The following is a 24,622-nucleotide window of genomic DNA, read 5'->3' as shown; positions in this document are numbered from 1 at the left end:
ACTAAAAGTTACCACAAGGTGGAGCTGAGAAGTTAGTTACCTTTTGATTTATCTCAAATCAGCTTTTCCTAAGCTAGTCAGGATCAGGTAGAAATCTCATTTGCTTTTACATACTTTTACCAAAAATGTTTTTTTAAATGTTAATGTGTATTTTTTATTTGGCTTAAAATTTCAACATTTACTTTATCTCTGAGGTTGAAGTTTGAAAAGATGACTTTTCATAGTGTGGGAGTTATATACTGAATCTGTGTGGTGGGTGCTTCCAAGCAAGTTAGTCTAAGGGGCAAATGTTTACTCAGGAAACTGAACTTATTCAGTATTCGCATGATGAAAAGAATCAGCAATAGCAGCCCACTCCTTCCCAAGCATTTAAATTCAAATGAGGGAATTCATTACCTGAAGTATATAGGAAATCCAGAATCTTAGTCGTTAAAAAAAAAAAGAAGCCTGCCCAATCACCAATTTCTTGGAGCTCTTCAACACTGAATTTATTAAGCAGCTTTAGTGCCTAACAGGCAACACAAAGAAGCTGACAGCATTCTAAAGGAAGCTGAGGAATTAATGTCACCATTGCTTTCCATGTATAAGAAAGCACTTGGTGTGAAATAGCTAGCTTTTTATCGCCCTAAAGGTACAGTACATTTGTGTTGCTGAGAGAGGCCAGTTACAGAGGGGTTGCCCTAAGGCAGCAAAAGCCTCACTGGCCCATGTGCTCCCATTTGTACTGATAATATCAGTTCAAGTACGGGAAGCAATAAAGAAAGTAACCCCCCCCCCCCCCCCCCCCCCCCCCGCCCCACACACAAACCGATTAGAGTTTTTTTCTACTACTTTCAATATATACATTAAGAGGTGCTCCAGGGGCTTCCCTGGTGGCGCAGTGGTTGGGAGTCTGCCTGCCGATGCAGGGGACACGGGTTCGAGCCCTGGTCTGGGAGGATCCCGCATGCCGCGGAGCGGCTAGGCCCGTGAGCCACAATTACTGAGCCTGCGCGTCTGGAGCCTGTGCTCCGCAACGGGAGAGGCCGGGATAGTGAGAGGCCCGCACACCGCGATGAAGAGTGGCCCCCGCTCGCCGCAACCGGAGAAAGCCCTCGCACAGAAACGAAGACCCAACACAGCCATAAATAAATAAAATTTAAAAAAAAAAAAAAAAAAGAGGTGCTCCAGTAATAAAATACAAACTTAAAAGGCAGAGGCTGAATTTATTTCAACTTTTCTGGAGCACATCATACGTAGTTCATTTTATGCTATAACATGGGAGATGAATGTTTGTAAATCAAAGCCTCACGGCTGACCAGAAAGAAGACGGAACTGGAGTCAAGCCCTGGATCCTGGCCACAGACTGGCAATATCTCAATGTGTGACTCTGAGCAAGTCACATAACCTAATCCTTCAGTTCCCTCATCTGTGAAATGAAGGATCTGGACTCAACAACCCAAGGTCCTTCCAGTTCTGAAGTTCTGGGATTCTTCCTTTATAAATATCCTAAATATAACAGTTTAGAGACCTGTGCTGAAGTTCAAGTCTGATGCCACTGTTCTTTTCATTTTCTAAGTAGTAATGGAAATACTGGACTCCCTTTTGATGCCAATGACTGGCTGCCTCAGTAACAGTGCAGGTTCTGGGGCCACACAGCCTGGGTGTGAATCCCAACTCTGCCACTAGCTGTGTGACCTCGGCCAGCCTCTCTGTGCCTCAATTGCTGTGGTTATGAGACTAATAGCAGTGTGTACAGAAAAGGTATGTCGTGAGGATTAAATGAGATTATACCTGTAAAGTACTTGGAACAGTGCCAGGCATGTAATTAAAAGCTCAGTAAGTGTTAGTCTTTGTTTTTATTATTGCTATTATCCTGTTACTTAAGTCTTCATACAAACCACTTATTAATAACCTATCACAGTGGTTTCCCCACTTTCAACACTAAGAATCTTTTACTATTTCCCCTTACTGACTCCATGTTTTAAATGGTTTTATCCACAGAACAAAATTATGTTTCCATCTTACAGTCACATGTGTCCCTATTAATATCATGTCAAAATCCAGCATTCTATACCTAACTTTCAATAAAAAGTGAAGGGAATCTTGAGGCAGTCTTATCATAGAAAAATAAGTTCAGTTAAACCAACTGAAAGGTTAAAAACACAAACTCCAGAGACTTCAAGTTGGAATCAATGGTGCATGTGCTGTGTTAGGTGACAAGACATGGTTTACAGCCTCAAAGAGCTTAGAATTTAGTAGGATGGAAAGGTAGAGCCATAATACTAAATTGGGATAGGAAGAGGGAGAGAGAAGATGGGACAAACAGTGGAGAGAATTTTGAAAGATATGGCAGGTGCAGCTGCCCTCCCTCACCTTAATCCCAAATCCTGCCACCTCTAGATCTCCCTCCTGAGAACACAGGATGACAGTCTGTCCTTGGGGTTAAGGAACTATCTCTAGGAAGCTATTCATAAAGGCAAATATGTTCTCTGTCCGAGATGCAAGCAATCTGGTATAAGGCATCAATTGGTTTCTTAACAGGAAAAGGGTCCCAAGGGAAGGGGGTATAAGACAAGAAAACATATGCATTAACTTTGTACCTGAGGAACTGGTTCAAAGGCAACCTGGTTAGCAAAGCAGCCACCTGACCTTGTGGGAGACCTGGTAGAGGAGGCCCTCTTCACAAAGCAGTCAGGGTACTTGGAACAGTTGGCCAGCCAGAAGTGGGGCTGCCACAGCCACTTTCACAAATTCAAGCTTCGAAGGTGTGCTATTTGGGCATCTTCACTGCATCTGAAAACATGACCGCCGGACAGCAGCCACATAATCTGCAGCAGGAGCAGTCACCCTTACCCAGAGGGGAGGCAGGCATGCCTTTACCTTGTTGCTGTCAGTGTAGCAGAATCTTAACCGTCAAATAAACTTTATTCAGTAAGAAAGCAGAATCCAGAACCCTCATCCGTTAAACTAGGAAAATTGTTACAAACACATGACTTTAAAAGGAATCCTTGAAGCGTAGCTGATTCTACACCTTAAGGCAGGAATAATCAGGGCAGGATTGGAACATCCTCTTGTGACCACAAAGCAAGGATATTTCAAAGAAATGTCAGGGACAGAGCTACAAGGACCAAGGAGCTGACCAGAAAGAGGTCCCAGGACAAAACGGAAGCAATCTGGTTCATCAAAAAAGAAGACACTAACCTTGGTTAGATCTGAGAAAGGCCTGGAGTTCAAAACAATGTTCAAAGGAGAATGGTGTGAAGCATACGAAAAGGAAGTTGTAATACAGAGATAAAATAAGACACACATAATATTTGTATGGATTTTAATAAGTTGGGAAGTGTCATTTAAATACAGGTGCTTTGTTTTTTCTATGTCTGTCTATAGTGTATAAATATGTGCTTGTTTTTGTACTATTTATACTACAAGAAAGAATAAAGACCAGGAACTCTGAGTAAGCCAAACAGTCGGGAAAACCACGGAAGTGTCCCAAGATAAGAACAGACTGAGGAGCACAGGTGGTGACAAAAATAGCCAGATGAAAAGAGGGTTCAGCACTGATGGTCACCCTCAATAGCCAAGCAGAGAGAGGATCCAGAAACAGGATCCCAGATGCTATCAGCCAAATGGTCCCGGAGAGCATCAAGCAGAGTCCATCCCTCATCTCCTGGGGGAGAAACCTCTAGAAGGCTCAACTAATTTCAAGAAAATATTCAAAAGGCATGCATCAGCTTTTAATAATATTAACACACCAGGCCAATACATCATGATGACAGGACAGTGGGTTATGTAACGCTGGCCAAGTAAGACATGGAAGTAAATCATTTCTGGGTGACAGGGGATGGAGACTGGATGGTAAATAAAAACCTACCCGAAAGCCATATACAGAAAAATGACAAGGTCTGGCTGATTTCACAAATCAAGTTGAGTCCGATGCCTGGTGGCCAAGGCTGGACTCACCTTAGGAGAAGAACCAAACTGGCACCATGTTCCAACTGGCAGCTGATTGGTCGGAAACCAGATCTGTAACCTGGGTGGGTCTGAAGAGGTATCCTGTTTCTGGTAACCATGTGAACTCTGGGTAGGTATCAAAATATTATAGCCCTAGAATGAGTCAAAAATTAGTGGAGGGACTTCCCTGGTGGTCCAGTGGTTAAGAATCTGCCTCAGAATGCAGGGGATGTGGGTTCGATCCCTGGTTGGGGAACTGAGATCCCACATGCTGCAGGGCAACTTAGCCCACGTGCCGCAACTACTGAGCCCACGTGCCACAACTAGAGAGAAGCCAGTGCGCCGCAACGAAAGATCCTGTGTGCCGCAACTAAGACCTGACGCAGCCAAAAATAAATAAAATGAGAGGTTAGCAAGCTTCCTGTTTAAAAAAAAGTTAGTGGATAAATAACAAAAATACGAGTGAAACTTGTAGTGTGGATCTTTTAGGATAGGTTTAAGTGTAGTAAGTTTGTAATAATGTATCTGGGCATTTTATTTGTGTTTTAAGGTATCTGAGGTGTTCAAAAAAGCAGTCTACTGGGACTTTCCTGGCAGTCCAGTGGTTAAGACTTTGCCTTCCAATGCAGGGGGTGTAGGTTCGATCCCTGGTCAGGGAGCTAAGATCCCACATGCCTCGTGGCCAAAAATCCAAAAAACATAACACAGAAGCAATATTGTAACAAATTCAATAAAGACTTTAAAAAAATGGTCCACATCAAAAAAAAAAAATCTTTTAAAAAAGAAAGCAATCTACTAAATTTAATAATTTAAAGTTCAATTGTATAATGTTTAAACATTTAACAGTTGCTTAATACATTGAGCAATAAATAACAGGCAAAAAATGTTCTTCTCCACAGCCTCCAGACAGAAAAAAAATTAGTAGTAACTCGTTAGCAAGGCTCTCACTCCGTGAGGTGGCTCCTTTTATTGAGCAGGCTTTAAATATTCCAAATAAAGCCACAAAAGGAAAACATGCCATATATATTTTTTAAGTCCAAAACACCAAAATAGTTACAAACAGTCGTTGTCACTTGGTACTGAAATGTCAGCGTCTGGAGCAGAGAAAGGTTTATTGCAGGGCCAAGCAAGGAGAACGGGCAGCTTGTGCTCAAAAGACCCGAACTCTCTGATGGCTTTCAGGCAAGGGTTTTAAAGACAGTGTTAGGGGAGAGGGTCCTAGAATGCAGGATCAGCTCGGATTGGTTGGTGGTGAGGTAACAGGGTGATGTTCTGGGAATCTCAACCTTCTGGTTCCAACCAGTCTGAGGTTACCGGGGTGAGGGTCTTAGTGTGAGGGTCTTAGTTTCTGCAGAACTCAGAGATATGCATCAGATTGTTATCTATATCCCTTCAGGAGGAACTAGGAGTCCTGTGTCCTAATCATTTACTACTTGAGTCTGCTCTTTGGAACTGGGGGAAGGCCTAGGAAACTAAAGTCTTTTTTTTCTGTCCACAAGAGACAGGGGACATGGAGGGGGGTTCTGTACCCAGGAAGGCCCCAGAGGGTCCTGCTCAGCTTTAATCCACCCATTTCTTTGAGACTCCTCAATCTTGAGGGGGAACAGGTGCAGGATAAGAAAGGGAATAAAGTTTTAGATAGAGAGGTTAATCATAAACTTGCCAGAAGAACTTGGTTTCAGGGGGACTCAGTTTCAAATTTTCCAATGTTTTCTACAATGAACATACTTTTTATTTTAAATAAGGAGAAGATGATAAACATTTCTTTGAAAAGAGCATGAGGCCACTCATTACTGAGGTGAGTCTCTACATTAGGCAGAGCTTCAGGATTCCCAGTGGGGCCGCTGTGCTAACACTGGCTGGAGTCTGTGCTTGAGAACACCCAGCTGAACTGACAGAGAGAGTGATGAATGGCAGGCCTGGGCACGGCGGTTAGAAATCAAGTGAAAAGGTGAGGCAGGCAGGAAAAGGGAAAAGTAGACACAAGCAGGAAGCAAGGGCAAGAACCCAGGGCATCTTAATGAGGTTGTTAAGCCCAAATCAAGAAGACAGGGAACACACTAACACACCACTGTAAAGCAATTATACTCCAATAAAGATGTTAAAAAAAAAAAGAAGACAGGGAACAGAAGACCAGCTGGCAGGGCCAGGCGTGAACTCTGCAGATCAAGTCAGGCCCACAGGTTGGGGCAAGGGGAAGGCAGAGGATCTTCCGGCCTGGCTCCTGATCTATAATCAGAACTTCTGACCTGCTTAATTCCCTGGCAGGTAATGCCAGCTCTCTACACCAGCAACACTGCTGTATCTGCAGCCAGGATATAACGGCTGAGGAAGTCTTTGTTCATTTTCAGCACCACTTCTCATCATGCAGTGAGGCCAAACCCACTGTACTTATGAAAGGCTCTGCTACCCAGCTTCCACATGTGTCTGGCCCAACAGAACAGAATATCAGCCTCGTCTGAGTAACTGACTGCATTCTAAACCATAGCAGGAAAATGTTTTTTTTTTTTTTTTTTTTTCAAACATCTTTATTGAAGTATAATCGCCTTACAATAGTGTGTTAGCATCTGCTTTATAACAAAGTGAATCAGTTATACATATACAATATGTTCCCATTTCTCTTCCCTCTTGCATCTCCCTCCCTCCCACCCTCCCCATCCCACCCTTCTAGGTGGTCACAAAGCACCGAGCTGATCTCCCTGTGCTATGCGGCTGCTTCCCACTAGCTATCTATTTTACATTTGGTAGTGTATATATGTCCATGACACTCTCTTACCCTGTCCCATCTCACCCCACCCCCTCCCCATATCCTCAAGTCCATTCTCTGGTAGGTCTGTGTCTTTATTCCCGTCTTGCCACTAGGTTCTTCATGGCCTTTTTTTTTTTTTTTTTCTTTTTTTTTCCCTTAGATTCCATATATATGTGTTAGCATACTGTATTTGTTTTTCTCTTTCTGACTTACTTCACTCTGTATGACAGACTCTAACTCCATCCACCTCATTACAAATACCTCCATTTCATTTCTTTTTATGGCTGAGTAATATTCCATTGTATATATGTGCCACATCTTCTTTATCCATTCATCTGTCGATGGACATTTAGGTTGCTTCCATGTCCTGGCTATTGTAAATAGAGCTGCAATGAACATTTTGGTACATGACTCTTTTTGACCTATGGTTTTCTCAGGGTATATGCCCAGTAGTGGGATTGCTGGGTCGTATGGTAGTTCTATTTGTAGTTTTTTAAGGAACCTCCATACTGTTCTCCATAGTGGCTGTATCAATTTACATTCCCACCAACAGTGCAAGAGTGTTCCCTTTCCTCCACACCCTCTCCAGCATTTATTGTTTCTAGATTTTTTGATGATGGCCATTCTGACCGGTGTGAGATGATATCTCATTGTAGTTTTGATTTGCATTTCTCTAATGATTAATGATGTTGAGCATTCTTTCATGTGTCTGTAGGCCATCTGTATATCTTCTTTGGAGAAATGTCTATTTAGATCTTCTGCCCATTTTTGGATTGGGTTGTTCGTTTTTTTGTTATTGAGCTGCATGAGCTGCTTGTAAATCTTGGAGATTAATCCTTTGTCAGTTGCTTCATTTGCAAATATTTTCTCCCATTCTGAGGGTTGTCTTTTGGTCTTGTTTATGGTTTCCTTTGCTGTGCAAAAGCTTTTCAGTTTCATTAGGTCCCATTTGTTTATTTGTGTTCTTATTTCCATTTCTCTGGGAGCTGGGTCAGAAAGAATCTTGCTGTGATGTATGTCATAGAGTGTTCTGCCTATGTTTTCCTCTAAGAGTTTGATAGTGTCTGCCCTTACACTTAGGTCTTTAATCCATTTTGAGTTTATTTTTGTGCATGGTGTCAGGGAGTGTTCTAATTTCATACTTTTACATGTTCCTGTCCAATTTTCCCAGCACCACTTATTGAAGAGGCTGTCTTTTCTCCACTGTATATGCTTGCCTCCTTTATCAAAGATAAGTTGACCATATGTGTGTGGGTTTATCTCTGGGCTTTCTATCCTGTTCCATTGATCTATATTTCTGTTTTTGTGCCAATACCAAACTGTCTTGATTACTGAAGCTTTGTAATATAGTCTGAAGTCAGGGAGCCTGATTCCCCCAGCTCCATTTTTCGTTCTCAAGATGGCTTTGGCTATTCGGGGTCTTTTGTGTTTCCATACAAATTGTGAAATTTTTTGTTCTAGTTCTGTGAAAAATGCCAGTGGTAGTTTGATAGGTATTGCATTGAATCTGTAGATTGCTTTGGGTAGTAGAGACATTTTCACAATGTTGATTCTTCCAATCCAGGAACATGGTATATCTCTCCATCTATTTGTATCATCTTTAATTTCTTTCATCAGTGTCTTATAATTTTCTGCATACAGGTCTTTTGTCTCCTTAGGTAGGTTTATTCCTAGATATTTTATTCTTTTTGTTGCAATGGTAAATGGGAGTGTTTTCTTAATTTCACTTTCAGATTTTTCGTCATTAGTGTATAGAAATGCAAGAGATTTCTGTGCATTAATTTTGTATCCTGCTACTTTACCAAATTCATTGATTAGCTCTAGGAGTTTTCTGGTAGCATCTTTAGGATTCTCTATGTATAGTATCATGTCATCTGCAAATAGTGACAGCTTTACTTCTTCTTTTCCGATTTGGATTCCTTTTATTTCTTTGTCTTCTCTGATTGCTGTGGCTAACACTTCCAAAACTATGTTGAATAATAGTGGTGAGAGTGGGCAACCTTGTCTTGTTCCTGATCTTAGTGGAAATGGTTTCAGTTTTTCACCATTGAGGACAATGTTGGCTGTGGGTTTGTCATATATGGCCTTTATTATGTTGAGGACAGTTCCCTCTATGCCTACTTTCTGCAGGGCTTTTATCATAAATGGGTGTTGAATTTTGTCGAAAGCTTTCTCTGCATCTATTGAGATGATCATATGGTTTTTCTCCTTCAATTTGTTAATATGGTGTATCACATTGATTGATTTGCGTATATTGAAGAATCCTTGCATTCCTGGGATAAACCCCACTTGATCATGGTGTATGATCCTTTTAATGTGCTGTTGGATTCTGTTTGCTAGTATTTTGTTGAGGATTTTTGCATCTATGTTCATCAGTGATATTGGCCTGTAGTTTTCTTTCTTTGTGACATCTTTGTCTGGTTTTGGTATCAGGGTGATGGTGGCCTCGTAGAATGAGTTTGGGAGTGTTCCTCCCTCTGCAATATTTTGGAAGAGTTTGAGAAGGATAGGTGTTAGCTCTTCTCTAAATGTTTGATAGAATTCGCCTGTGAAGCCATCTGGTCCTGGGCTTTTGTTTGTTGGAAGGTTTTTAATCACAGTTTCAATTTCAGTGCTTGTGATTGGTCTGTTCATATTTTCTATTTCTTCCTGGTTCAGTCTCGGCAGTTTGTGCATTTCTAAGAATCTGTCCATTTCTTCCAGGTTGTCCATTTTATTGGCATATAGTTGCTTGTAGTAATCTCTCATGATCTTTTGTATTTCTGCAGTGTCAGTGGTTACTTCCCCTTTTTCATTTCTAATTCTATTGATCTGAGTCTTCTCCCTTTTTCTCTTGATGAGTCTGGCTAATGGTTTATCAATTTTGTTTATCTTCTCAAAGAACCAGCTTTTAGTTTCATTGATTTTTGCTATTGTTTCCTTCATTTCTTTTTCATTTATTTCTGACCTGATCTTTATAATTTCTTTCCTTCTGCTGGCTTTGGGGTTTTTTTGTTCTTCTTTCTCTAATTGCTTTAGGTGCAAGGTTAGGTTGTTTATTCGAGATGTTTCCTGTTTCTTGAGGTAGGCTTGTATTGCTATAAACTTCCCTCTTAGCACTGCTTTTGCTGTGTCCCATAGGTTTTGGGTCGTCGTGTCTCCATTGTCATTTGTTTCTAGGTATTTTTTGATTTCCCCTTTGATTTCTTCAGTAATCACTTCGTTATTAAGTAATGTATTGTGTAGCCTCCATGTGTTTGTATTTTTTACAGATCTTTTCCTGTAATTGATATCTAGTCTCATAGCGTTGTGGTCGGAAAAGATACTTGATACGATTTCAATTTTCTTAAATTTACCAAGGCTTGATTTGTGACCCAAGATATGATCTATCCTGGAGAATGTTCCATGAGCACTTGAGAAAAATGTGTATTCTGTTGTTTTTGGGTGGAATGTCCTATAAATATCAATTAAGTCCATATTGTTTAATGTATCATTTAAAGCTTGTGTTTCCTTATTTATTTTCATTTTGGATGATCTGTCCATTGGTGAAAGTGGGGTGTTAAAGTCCCCTACTATGATTGTGTTGCTGTCAATTTCCCCTTTCATGGCTGTTAGTATTTGCCTTATGTATTGAGGTGCTCCTATGTTGGGTGCATAAATATTTACAATTGTTATACCTTCCTCTTGGATCGATCCCTTGATCATTATATAGTGTCCTTCTTTGTCTCTTGTAATAGTCTTTATTTTAAAGTCTATTTTGTCTGATATGAGAATTGCTACTCCAGCTTTCTTTTGATTTCCATTTGCATGGAATATCTTTTTCCATCCCCTCACTTTCAGTCTGTATGTGTCCCTAGGTCTGAAGTGGGTCTCTTGTAGACAGCATATGTATGGGTCTTGTTTTTGTATCCATTCAGCCAGCCTGTGTCTTTTGGTGGGAGCATTTAATCCATTTACATTCAAGGTAATTATCGATATGTATGTTCCTATTCCCATTTTCTTAAATGTATTGGGTTTGTTATTGTAGGTGTTTTCCTTCTCTTGTGTTTCTTGCCTAGAGAATTTCCTTTAGCATTTGTTGTAAAGCTGGTTTGGTGGTGCTGAACTCTCTCAGCTTTTGCTTGTCTGTAAAGGTTTTAATTTCTCCATCGAATCTGAATGAGATCCTTGCTGGGTAGAGTAATCTTGGTTGTAGGTTTTTCTCCTTCATGACTTTAAGTATATCCTGCCACTCCCTTCTGGCTTGCAGAGTTTCTGCTGAGAGATCAGATGTTAACCTTATGGGGATTCCCTTGTGTGTTATTTGTTTTTTTTCCCTTGCTGCCTTTAATATGTTTTCCTTATATTTAATTTTTGACAGTTTGATTAATATGTGTCTTGGCGTGTTCCTCCTTGGGTTTATCCTGTATGGGACTCTCTGTGCTTCCAGGACTTGATTAACTATTTCCTTTCCCATATTAGGGAAGTTTTCCACTATAATCTCTTCAAAAATTTTCTCAGTCCCTTTCTTTTTCTCTTCTTCTTCTGGTACCCCTATAATTCGAATGTTGGCACGTTTAATGTTGTCCCAGAGGTCCCTGAGACTGTCCTCAGTTCTTTTCATTCTTTTTTCTTTATCCTGCTCTGTAGTAGTTATTTCCACCATTTTATCTTCCAGGTCACTTATCCTTTCTTCTGCCTCAGTTATTCTACTATTGATCCCATCTAGAGTATTTTTAATTTCATTTATTGTGTTTTTCATCATTGCTTGGTTCCTCTTTAGTTCTTCTACATCCTTGTTAAATGTTTCTTGCATTTTGTCTATTCTATTTCCAAGATTTTGGATCATCCTTACTATCATTATTCTGAATTCTTTTTCAGGTAGACTACCTATTTCCTCTTCATTTGTTAAGTCCAGTGTGTTTTGAGCCTGCTCCTTCATCTGCTGTGTGTTTTTCTGTCGTCTCATTTTGCCTATCTTACTGTGTTTGGGGTCTCCTTTTCACAGGCTGCAGGTTCGTAGTTCCCGTTGTTTTTGGTATCTGTCCCCAGTGGCTAAGGTTGGTTCAGTGGGTTGTGTAGGCTTCCTGGTGGAGGGAACTAGTGCCTGAGTTCTGGTGGATGAGGCTAGATCTTGTCTTTCTGGTGGGCACTTCCACGTCTGGTGGTGTATTTTGGGGTGCCTGTGGCCTTATTTTGATTTTAGGGAGCCTCTCTGCTAATGGATGGGGTTGTGTTCCTGTCTAGCTAGTTGTTTGGCATAGGGTGTCCAGCACTGTAGCTTGCTGGTCGTTGAGTGAAGCTGGGTCTTGATGTTGAGATGGAGATCTCTGGGAGATTTTTGCCGTTTGGTATTACGTGGAGCTGGGAGGTCTCTTGTGGACCAGTGTCCTGAAGTTGGCTCTCCCACCTCAGAGGCACGGCCCTGATGCCTGGCTGGAGCACCAAGAGCCTTTCATCCACACAGCTCAGAATAAAAGGGAGAAAAAAATAGAAAGAAAGAGGATAAAATAAAATAAAATAAAGCTATTATAATAAAAAATAAGAAAAAAAAATTATTAAGAATAAATGTATTCAGAAAAAAAAATTGTTTTTAATTTTTAAAAATAGATTTATTAATTTTTTATAGTAAAAAATAAGAAAAAAATTATTAAGAAAAAAAAATTTTTTTAATTTTTTAAAATAAAAAATATGAAAAAACTTATTAAAAAATTTTTTTAATTTCTAAAAATAGAAAATAAGGAGAAAATTATTAAGAAAACATTTATTAGGAAAAAAAAATTTTGTAAGTTAAGAAAAAAACAAAAACAAAAACACGGACGGACCTAACCCTAAGACTAATGGTGGAAGCAAAGCTATACAGACAAAATCTCACCCAGAAGCATACACCTATACACTCAAAAAAAAAGGAAAAGGGGAAAAATTAGTATCTCCTGCTCCCAGAGTCCACCTCCTGAATTTGGGAGGATTCGTTGTCTATTCAGGTATTCAACAGATGCAGGTACATCAAGTTGTTTGTGGAGTTTTAATCCGCTGCTTCTGAGGCTGCTGGGAGAGATTTCCCCTTCTCTTCCCTGTTCGCACAGCTCCCGGGGTTCAGCTTTGGATTTGGACCCTCCTCTGCGTGTAGGTCGCCTAAGGGCGTCTGTTCCCCGCCCAGACAGGACGGGGTTAAAGGAGCAGCTGCTTCGGGGGCTCTGGCTCACCCAGGCCGCGGGGAGGGAGGGGTACAGAGGAGGCGGGGCGAGCCTGCGGCGGCCGAGGCCGGCGTGACGTTGCACCAGCTCGAGGCGCGCAGTGCGTTCTCCCGGGGATGTTGTCCCCGGATCCCGGGACCCTGGCAGTGGCGGGCTGCACAGGCTCCCGGGAGGGGAGGTGTGGAGAGTGACCTGTGCTCACACACAGGCTTTTTGGAGGCGGCAGCAGCAGCCCCAGCGTCTCACGCCCGTCTCTGGGGTCCGCGCTGATCGCCGTGGCTTGCGCCCTTCTCTGGAGATCGTTTAGGCGGCGCTCTGAATCCCCTCTCCTTGCGCGCAGCGAAACAAAGAGGCAAGAAAAAGTCTCTTGCCTCTTCGGCAGCTGCAGACCTTTTCCTGGTCTCCCTTCCGGCTAGCTGTGGTGCGCCAACCCCTTCAGGCTGTGTTCACGCCGCCAGCCCCAGTCCTCTCCCTGCGATCCGACCGCAGCCCGAGCCTCAGCTCCCAGCCCTGCCCGCCCCGGCGGGGGAGCAGACAAGCCTCTCGGGCTGGTGAGCGCCGCTCGGCGCCGAGCCTCTGTGCGGGAGTCTCTCCGATTTTCCCTCTGCGCCCCTGTTGCTGTGGGATCCGCACTGATAGCTGCAGCTCGCGCCCTTCTCTGGAGTTCGTTTAGGCGGCGCTCTGAATCCCCTCTCCTTGCCCGCCGCGAAACAAAGAGGCAAGAAAAAGTCTCTTGCCTCTTCGGCAGCTGCAGACTTTTTCCCGGACTCCCTCCGGGCTAGCTGTGGTGCGCTAACCCCTTCAGGCTGTGTTCACGCCGCCAGCCCCAGTCCTCTCCCTGCGATCCGACCGAAGCCCGAGCCTCAGCTCCCAGCCCCGCCCGCCCCGGCGGGTGAGCAGACAAGCCTCTGGGGCTGGTGAGTGCTGCTCGGCGCCGATCCTCCGTGCGGGAACCTCTCCGCTTTGCCCTCCGCACCCCTGTGGCTGCGCTCTCCTCCGTGGCTCCGAAGCTTCCCCCCTCCGCCCCCCGCAGTCTCCGCCCGCGAAGGGGCTCCTAGTGCGTGGAAACCTTTCCTCCTTCACAGCTCCCTCCCACTGGTGCAGGTGCCGTCCCTATTCTTTTGTCTCTGTTATTTCTTTTTTCTTTTGCCCTACCCAAGTACGGGGGGAGTTTCTTGCCTTTTTGGAGGTCGGACGTTTTCTGCCAGCGTTCAGTGGGTGTTCTGTAGGAGCAGTTCCACGTGTAGATGTATTTCTACTGTATCTGTGGGAAGGAATGTGATCTCCGCGTCTTACTCTTCCGCCATCTTCCTTAACCTCTCAGGAAAATGTTTTGATAGAAAAAACTTTAGATACACCTGAGACTTCTCCGTTCCCTATCAAGGAGCAGCCATACAGTAAGTTTAGAACAGAGAAAAGTGAAGGAGAGTCTCCCGGAGAATGCCGTTTATTAAGAGAATATTGCTTTTCGAGATCCTACTTTTAAAATTCCTACTTAAGGTCAGATCTGGTGAATAACATTCGGCAGGAATCTGCTCCAGTAACGGAGACTTCCAGGATGAGTAACTAAATACCTGAGAAAAACAGTCGGAGAAAGCAAGAAGTTGCCTTCTCTTTGTTTACCAAGCTGTTCAAGCCATTGTTAAAACTATGGCAGGCATACATTTGTAAGCCTCGGTGCTGTTCTCTGTAACTTCTTTACAACAGTGACATCACCAGAAAGGAACTTAGCGCGCCATTTCTTTATAAGCTGCTTACATTAACACCCCAGGTGTCCACTGCAGGAAATCCATTTAAGCTTACAGAAGACACCCATGAGCAGGCTGTGGATTTGGAGATTAGCACCCTGATGCATGGATACCATAATGATTAACTAATGGCTGGCTTAGCAGATCACAAAGTGTTAAGTGATGATTCTAGGCACTGAAAAGCATTTGACCAAGAATGTTGGGCAACACATTTGATAATATTCCTCAAAATGAGCACTTGTGCACAAAAAGCTTTTAGAAAACCTGCTGGAATAATGATATACTAGCCACATATGAGGGGGCAGGCATAGAAGCGGTTTTTTCCCGGTTGTCCTAAATTACTAGAGTAAAAAGAAATCACAGAATAGACACCTACATTTGGTCTGTATTTCAAGCAACTGTCATCTTCCAAAGAAATCTCATAAGGACTGACGGGGTGGGAGAGTCAAATTATTTGACATAATCAAAATTCTTTAGTAAGCCAGCATTGTAATGAATTATTATAAAAATCTTCTCCTTTGGAGAGGAAGAAAGCCAGGAAGAAGTTAATATAAACCTCTAGGCTGAAGACTCTGCCAGGAAAATGACTTCTAGTGATATAAACACAAGGCAGATGTTCTAAAAGAAATTTAAAATTTAATTAGACATGAAGCCTTCCAGCCATTACCTGTGTACACACAAGACAACAGCCACAAACTGGATTTTTAGAATCATTTTTGTTACCGTCTAAAAATCACATTGCTCCCAGGCCAATAAGGTAAGAAACAATCTGTGACCGGCAGAAATTCAGTATTTAAAAAAATTAAGATATCAAAGAATTGCTTTAAAAAAATGAATGTATCGCGATTTGACTAATTTAAAGCAACTTCTAAGTTTCTTCTTTACCCTTACAGTACAAGTTCTAGTGAACGAAAGTTCAAAAGACTTTTTTATAGTGATTTTTATTAATCTATGCTAAGAATTGAGCCAAGCTAATGATTTTAATAGTATGAAAACCAAACGTATGACTATTAAAGCTGTTCATTTGATGTATTTTGGCTATATTTATAAAGTAGATCATAACTCAAGAATATGGTAGCACATTATTATCAGAGTCCTAGAAATTTCAATTAAAATTTTCTCTTTATTATACTCACAGGTCTTTCATTCATTTTCTGGTTTTCTATTTTGAAATGGATTAAAAAAACAGAAAAATATTTTTCAAGTTCAAGTATTGTTTTTATGTGACAATTACCTTAATTTTATACCAGCAAATTTAGAACAACTCAATCTAAAAAAAAGTTCAGATTATTAAAAAAACTTGAAAAACAAAAGAGCTCTCTTTCAAAACTGAAATTGTGGTTTTATTTAAATTTACTTCCTAGACTTCAAATGTATTTTTTTTTCCCACCTCAGTGCGTGAATGCAATATATCATTCTTGGTATGTTTTTCCGGTCATAGACATCTGTTGTTTCTGGGTAAAATATCTGGAAAACAAAAGGGAAAAATGTGTTTATTACGTATTGCTTTTCACAATTATTTTAACTCTCCCAAATGACCCTACTCTGATTGTCCTTGCTGTTCTATATTTATTTAAATGAAGAGGAAACTCCAGTTGTGCCTCATCTTGTTCTTCATGCGGGCCAATCACTGCATCTGGTCCCCTGCCTGACAGCGCCTCCTAGTGGCTCAGGAGAGTGGGGGATTCACAGTCAGCCACTGCAAGAAGGCTTTGTCCACAGGGCTGGGCAGCAGTTTCACTGCACAAGGCATGAGCCCGTGTAGGCTTTGCTTTCTGTATCAGAGTCACTCTTGTGCCTGCCCAGGGAAGGGTGTCCTCTTGAAAGCATTTTATTACGTTGTTAAGAACTTGGCTACACAGTTCTGTAAACATGTGTGTACACACATACAATGCACACAAATGCATGTATTACTTTAAGCAGAAAAAAGAAAAGTATCCATTTTCGCTGAATAAAATCTGGAAAGTAGATAAAGTATGAAAGAAAAATACCTATAACCCCACCTCCAGATTGTCACTATTAGCATTTTGGTATATTTTCTTCCAGTCTTTTTTCTGTATGTCTCTGATTTTTTATGTTTATGTACGTGTGTTTAAAAACCAAACTGCATGTATTATAAACCTATTTAACACTTAATAGAACATGACTGCTTTCCATTCCCTTCATTACTAAGAACATTATTTCTAAATAGATGCATATGATTCTTTGACATTTTTGAACCATAATTATAACCAGTTCTCCAGGGTGGAACAATTTTTTACCCCCAATTTTGTCCCTATTATAAGTCACTACAATAAATATCCCTGCATTTTCTGAGCACCTGATTGCTTCTTCTGGATAACCATCTATGTATGGAGTTAGTAGACTGAGAAGTCTGAACACTAAAACTTTTAATACACCTTTATACTCTTCTTGAGCTTGAAACTAAAAGCCTAATAAGAAACAGATTTCAGAATGGGGCACCAAAAATGAGTAATTAGGATTGAAGCTTCTGAGATTAAGATAAGCTTGTTGGCATTACTTGGTTTCAATAAATATTTTATAAAATTTGACATAAAAACTAAAATTAAATCATGTACCATATGGTAGTACTTGATACTCAAGCACAATTTTCTACTGGACATTGAAAAAAGCTAAGAAAAGAGAAAAGCAAAGCTTCTTGAGCTACAAATGTACAGTCACTGAGTGCTTAAAGAAATATCTGGTAGCTTATGAAATTTCAAAGGTCTTTCCAACTTTCCTTTAATACATTTGCTGTTAAAGTATCAATGAGAAGAGGATTCCCAATTCAGAAGAATATGACTAGGTTTAAAATTCTACTATGTAAGCAGAGGACAACTATAACTCTCCCTCTCTTCTTTAAACAAGAACCTTTTACATTGATATTTCTCCTGGAAAATCATTATGAATATGTCTTCTTCTTCAATTTATAGAAGAAGATGGGATCAATTTATAGTTTACCGAAACGTTTTCTTCAACATTGTAACCCCAGTGTGTAACATGACACTGAGCACAGGGTAGGCAGCTCATATTGATAAATGAAGGAGTTAATTAATATATCAAAGTCAATTCAGTATACTGTTGGCCTCTCATTTCCTGCAATGTAATGTATCACTGACTTCATAATAAACATCAGGGTTAAAATAGACTCTGTTACATGGATTACTTGTTTGGCTTAAAATCAAAATAAATGTGGTCCAACATACACACAATTTGAGAAGGTTTAAATCATAATGAAATTATCCTCATCTAACATATGCTGCCTCATACAGAAAAGCTGCATTTGAATGTCTGTCTTTATTAATCTGTTTACCACTCAACACCCTGTTAATACTTACTAAATCGCAGTTTAGAAATAAATATGAACTCTGTATTATAACTATTGCCCAGAAAGGAACACTATTCAGTTTTCAACATTTTAGGAGAAGGGAAAGTAGTTTGATTAAAAAAGGCAAAATAAAATAGATCAACATTGACTATTGCAAGAAAAAAGGAACTGAGTTAAAACAGGTATTAGCACAAATGTATTTTAAAAAAGCATTCATAATTTACATGAAGGAGTCCTTTGTTTTTGTTGTGGGGTGTGTTTTTAATTGCAAACCTGGATTACTAATAAGAACAACAACACAGGTCTAAATAAGTCAGTAGCTGATACCCTTGCTGGAGCACTCTTAAATCATTTCTTTAAAATAGCTGTACATATTAAGCAATTCAAAAAAGGGAACTATTGGTACATATAGAAACCTGATGGATCTCAAGTGAATTATGCTTAGTGAAAAAAGTCAATCTCAAAAGGTTACCTACTGTATGGTTCCATTTCTATAACATTCTCAAAATGACAAAACTACAGAGATGGAGAATAGATTAGTGGCTGCCAGGAGACAGGGCTGGGGAAGGGATGCTATATATAATGGCCAACCTCTCTGCAGTATCTGCATCTTGATTGTGGTGGTGGTCACACAAATCTATTCATGCATAGAACTACACACACACACACACACACACACAAATGAATGCATATAAAAATGGTGAACACTGAATAAAGTCTGGAGTCTAGTTAACATTAATACACCAATGTCAATTTAATTCTGTACTACAGTTATGAGATGTCATCATTAGGGGAAGCTGAATGAAGTTTACACAAAGACGAACTATTTTTGCAACTTCCTGTGATTCTAAAATTATTTCAAAATAAGAAGTTTAAGAAATAGCTCTACAATTTCTATCACATGTAATTATTTCTTCATTTCCTCCACTTGTCTGTATATCTCACAGGTGTAAGCGTGCCCGCTCTTTGAATTTAACAAGTTCTGAATATTTGCTGAATGAGTTTGATTTGGGAGATCTGTTTCAAGAGTAAGAGCTCTAACCCCCCTAGCCAGTAAAATTTAAAGTGATAGTATGATTTATAATAATACTTTATCAAAATAAATTTATAATGATGATTTATAGTGATACAATATGTACGGATACAATGAGACTTGGAATCTTAAGTATAAAAAGCAACACAAAAAAGGGAGGTGGCTCTTCTAAATCAACTATCTACCAGCCAAAGCCTGCTCTGACCTTGTTTAATTTATTTTTTAAAAATTAATTAATTAATTAATTTTTATATTAAGTTTTTTTTTTCTTTTTTTAAATTTTTTAACATCTTTATTAGAGTATAATTGCTTTACAATGGTGTGTCAGTTTCTGCTTTATACCTTGTTTAATTTATACACACTTTCACCTGGCTGCTCTCAATCTGAGTTCTTGCCATATGTTACTTTTTTATAGGCCTTTCCATATTTCTGTCAGTTCTCACATATCTCATTTCTGAGGCAATAAGGACATTTGCTGCATTAACGTACCCCAGTCTGCTAAATTCCTTTCCACAGTGAGGTGTTTGCATTACCCCTTTTGTCTTCCCAGTTCAGGCTTACCTTGGGTAGACCAATAGACTCCATCGCTCTTAACCACTGGACGGTGTTATCCGTGTGTCGAAAATGAAGACCCGACTTCTAACGTGAGGATGGGTGATGGTTGGGGGAGGGGGAGTGGAAAGAAGGGAACGCACAGTGAGTCAAAAAAGTAATAACCTTTTTCATTAGCAGGATGCTTTCAATTGTCTTTCTCCTAGAATCATGTTATGAACGCTCACATAAAACAACCAGAGATTCAATAAAGGAGATGACACTATCTCAGCAACACTCCAACCATTTGGGATGGACCGTCCCAGTTCCCAGAATTTGAGGTAATTCTGAACTAGAATCTCAAAGACCATTTTCTGTCTAGCACGCCTTAGGATGTTTTATGAGACACATGTGCACATACGTGAGCATGTGTGCACGCGTGCAGACACACCCACACCCACCCACCCCATGTCAACACTGTGGCAACCATAGCTGAGAGGACTGTAACTTCAGGAAAAAAAGGATTTTTAGAAGACTAAATGCCTTTTTTTGGTGGTTTCTGGCTCTGCCAAACCATTTTTTCTGATCACGAATGTAGTACGATTTCTGTAAAAAACCTGAAAAATGTAGAAAAATACAAAGATGAAAACAAAAAGCACCCCACGATTCAGAGCTAATTTTAGTATTTATTCCTTCTATAATCTAATTCTAATCTTGGCCTTGTACAAGAAGTAAACTTTCACTGGAAATATTTTACAAGACCTTTTTCTACTCATATAATAAAAATAGGCTATGTTTTCCATTCCTTACAGTCTTAATCAGCCAGCCATTATTTTCTGCATAAATAAAGTATTCTTGTTGCTATCTCATGAAGTTTTATCAGGCAAGGAACCACTGTGAGCTTTAAAATGATCTTATATATTTCATTAGTTAAATGTGTTCCGTAATGTTATGTATTTTATTTTCATTTCAAATAAAATAAGAAGTAACTACAGCAAGTTTCATCATAACTAACACCCAGTGGTAGATCATCACATTCAGAAAGTCTAGCTCTTCCCATCTTTTGTGACCTTCTACAACCTAATAATTGATTTAACAGAAAGTATTTTTGTTGCTGTAAGAAATTATAAAGTATAAGCAAATTAACATTTGACAAATATTTACGTGCTTTTGATAGTGGCCACTATTTATTAAGATTGGACTGTGTGTGTCAAGCACTTTACATAAATTATCTCTGATTTTCAAAACACCCTGCAAGGTATATCATTCTCATTTTTTAGAGATGAGGAAATCTAGGCCAAAAAGATGAAGTGACTTGCCTAAAGTCAAACAGCTGTTAAGGGGCTGAGCTGGGATTCAAGACTAGGTGTCTGTGGATCTGAAAACCTTTCCTGTGCTAACACTCCCCAGGGAAGAGGGCAGGACATAATGACCAGGGGATTATTCTTCACAGGGAAGAGATTAGCTAATTACTATGAAATAACTAGAGGGAGGGGGAAGGGTATGGAAAGAGAAGAAGGATGGAAAAGAATAAAGAGAGAGAGAGCACGCAGACAGTTCACAGCCGGGTGGTAGTGTCTGAGGGTAACTCCGCATCAACTTTTGCAGAATACAAACACTTCTCAGACACGGCCACTCTGCGACCTCAGACACGGCCAGTCTGCGACTGTGGAGGGACAAAGCGGAGATAATCCTCAATCACGTCAGGGCAGAGGACCTCAACACCACAAAGTAACTAAACATCGCCCTCTTCCAACTAAGATGGGCGACTTATTTCTTGACTGATGACAATCTGGTCCCTATTCAATATTCTCACCTCCTAGATAAAAATTACCAAGACACCAAACTGATCCCGCTTCCTGACAACACTGCAACGATCCTTGCTTCCCTAAATCTTTAGTAGAATCACTCAGTACAAGCTCAAATCTCCACTAAGCTCCTATTTTCTCTTCCTTAATAGCTCCGTGGGTATGCATTTTTTCTTGGCACCTCGTATTTAAATAAATATAATTTTGTGTTGGTTTCTGAGAGTCTTTGGCTGATAGCCTTCAACAATCCAAATTATATAACAAAATCATCCCATCCATCTAGCGGTCTCATTAGCTACGTAACCTCAGGAAAGTTACAAATCTCTTCGAACCTTGGTTCCTCAGCTACAAAAGGGAACGGTACGCTACTTTGGGTTGAGGATTTAATGAGACTATACATAGAACACTTAGTTGCAAAGTACACCTAAAATGCAATACATGTTAGTTATTGTAATTATAAGACTGGGCTTGAAGCTTTTATTCACCTGTAAGGTCAGAAAAAGATTTAGCGCTTCATGTAAGAGGCACTGAAGGAAAGGGGGGTTATCTTAGTCATATTTCTACGGTGGATGAATGATAGATTTTAAATCCTTCGTCCGCTTTAAACACCTGAGGAATGCTGACTCCAGAACCCTATGGTCCACGCCTGCATATTTAAGAAGTAAGCTTCAGTGAGCGAACTGCATGAACATCTTCAATCTACCAGGTTTACTTCAATTAGAACAAAAACAATCTTCCAAACAGGCTCAAAATAACCTTAGTCCACTATAACCATTTACAGCTTGTCTATTTTTTCACCAGTTTCTTTTTTTCTACACTAATATTAATATATTAGGCTAGGTGGTATGTCTACAGTCATAACTTGGCCAAGGGCTGTTACTGTACATCTACCTAATTTCTTTCATGTATTAGACTAGAGAGTATATGCTGATTTTCTACTGCTGAGCTACTACAGCACCAGCCCAAAAGATTACTGCAGTTTAAATGGAATAGATGAGGTATTATGTAAGTCTTCTTTGGATGGTAACTTCTTACATATTAGGATCAAAGCATTTTAGAACTATGAGGTAGTTTAAAACCAGTAATTATTCTAATTTGCTCATTTTATAGATGAGGCAACTGATGCCCTAAGTATTTAAGACACTCGAGTTGACCTAACTTGTTGAGCTCTGGGTCAAGACTAGCTTGCAGAATTCCCTGACTTCAAGTCCAAATAATCTGGTCAATTTACTGCTCACGGAGCCTCAGAACAAACACCTGTAACACTTACAGTGTAACACTTACAGTGTGCTTACCTCTATCAGGCAGGCACTGGGCCAAGCGCCTTGCATAGATCACATTAGTTCTTCACGATTTCTCAACAGGGTTGCTATTGTTACTATTTTCCCACTTTACATCAGAGGAGACTGAAGCTCACAGAGGCAAAGTTAGTGGTGAAGCCAAATTCTGAGGTGTTTTGGTTCTACAGCTCATACTAGTGACCACTATGTATCTGCTTTCCCTATCTAAGGCCCACCTAAATGTTCAATGTGCGTTTATTGTACGTCTGCAACTGTCAATGCACTGTCCAGAGTGATAGTGTTCTTTGGCTTTGAGCCTTATCAGATTGAATCCTCTCCGAGGGATGCCCCTCCTACTACCTCCTCCTCCTCTTTCTCTTGGTCATCCTAGTTGGCTTGGGAACATTCATCCTTCAAGCCCCAACATGGAAACCTTCCCGGCTTCTTTACCAGCCCAACTCCCTTCGGAACTGACCACACTCTTCTTGGTTGGCTCCCACCATCTACCCAGCCGTCTTCTCTTCACTGCCCTCCACCCATTTCCAGCCCCTTTCCAGGATTCACCCTCTGTTTTCCCTCTTGAATCCACTCACTTCTTGTCTCTGCAGGCCACTGTCACCTGTCACCTGGACTGAGTAATCCCCTCATGCACTCTGCCTGCACGTCCACCCTCCCTCCAATGTGTTCTCCACATAGCAGCAGAGAAATCTTTCTAAAGCACATACTGTTACCATGATGTCTCTACCAACACTGAAACAGCTTCCCGCTGTACTTAGGATGAAGTCACTCATTGTACTTAGGTCCTCCATGTGTCACTGAGTAATCTGTCTCTGCTTCCCTCCTGGTCTCATTTCTTACCATTGTCCCTCACCGTAGCCTTTCAGCCACTCAACTTGGCCAAGCTCTTTTCTTCCTTGAGCTTCTCACAAATGAGTCCCTTCTCTCTGGACCATCCTCCCCATTCCCTACCCTTAACTCTCCACACGGACGAGTTTCCTCTCATTCTTCCAGCCTCAGAGTAAATGCATCCTCAGAGAAGCCCATGGCTATCTGTCAATAATTCTGGCTTTCATTTCTTCCTTCATACACTTATCACAATTCACAACTGTCTATTTTACTCACAGTCTGTCTCTCCAACTGACCATGAAATCATGTCTGCCCTGCTGCCCACTCTGCCTTTGGTGCCTGGAGCAGCGGCTGTCACATGGTAGGTACTAATAAGTACTGCATGGATAGTTGAGTCCTATCCTTTATGTATTTCCATCTGAGGACAATTTTATCTGCTTTCTGTATAACTTTATTAAAATGTATTATATTGGGCTTCCCTGGTGGCGCAGTGGTTGAGAATCTGCCTGCTAATGCAGGGGACACGGGTTCGAGCCCTGGTCTGGGAAGATCCCACATGCCACGGAGCAGCTGGGCCCGTGAGCCACAATTGCTGAGCCTGCGCGTCTGGAGCCTGTGCCCCGCGACGGGAGGGGCCGCGATAGAGAAAGGCCCGCGCACCGCGATGAAGAGCGGTCCCCGCACCGCGATGAAGAGTGGCCCCCGCTTGCCGCAACTGGAGAAAGCCCTCGCACGAACCGAAGACCCAACACAGCCAAAAATAAATAAATAAATAAATAAATAAATAAGAAAAATCCTTAAAAAAAAAAAAAAAAAAAAAAAAATGTATTATATTAATGTGTGTCTGCCTATTAGAGCAGTGGTTCTCAAACCTTTGTAGACTATAAGAAAAAAACTGCCTGGGGTGATTATTAAGAATGCAGCTTCCTGGGTCCCTGGCTAAGATTCTGCCTGACTCAGTAGTCTGGGATGGGGCCCAAAAGTTGACGTTTTTAACACACACCCATCAGGGGGTCCCACAGGAAGTCTGAGCATCACCCTTAGAGGAAGAGTTTCAGTAAATATTGAATAAAGTATTGAATAAAGCATAGAAGACAAGAAACGGAGCACTTTGGCTTGCTATGAACTACTGTCATTCGTTCCTTCACCCAACAGCTATTTCCCTAGCACACCCTATGGGCCAGAACCTGCACCATTCACTGAGGATATGA

The 24,622-nt window shown here is 40.8% G+C and overlaps 1 protein-coding gene across 3 annotated transcripts in view; it reads right to left on the bottom strand.

Moving 5' to 3' along the window:
• Positions 1-24,622, bottom strand: part of IQGAP2 (IQ motif containing GTPase activating protein 2) — a 302,790-nt gene that overhangs the window by 129,791 nt on the left and 148,377 nt on the right. For all 3 annotated transcript variants that reach the window (XM_007175891.3, XM_007175892.3, XM_057540875.1), the window contains 2 exons: positions 19,508-19,585; positions 15,976-16,052 (listed from right to left, as the gene is read on the bottom strand). In XM_007175891.3, coding sequence (XP_007175953.2) covers positions 15,976-16,052; positions 19,508-19,585 — 155 coding nt within the window. The remainder of the gene's footprint in view (positions 1-15,975; positions 16,053-19,507; positions 19,586-24,622) is intronic.

This window comes from Balaenoptera acutorostrata, chromosome 2 (assembly GCF_949987535.1).
Source record: "Balaenoptera acutorostrata chromosome 2, mBalAcu1.1, whole genome shotgun sequence".
In the NCBI taxonomy this organism is placed as follows: domain Eukaryota; kingdom Metazoa; phylum Chordata; class Mammalia; order Artiodactyla; family Balaenopteridae; genus Balaenoptera; species Balaenoptera acutorostrata.
This window is presented reverse-complemented; position numbering and strand designations above follow the sequence as displayed.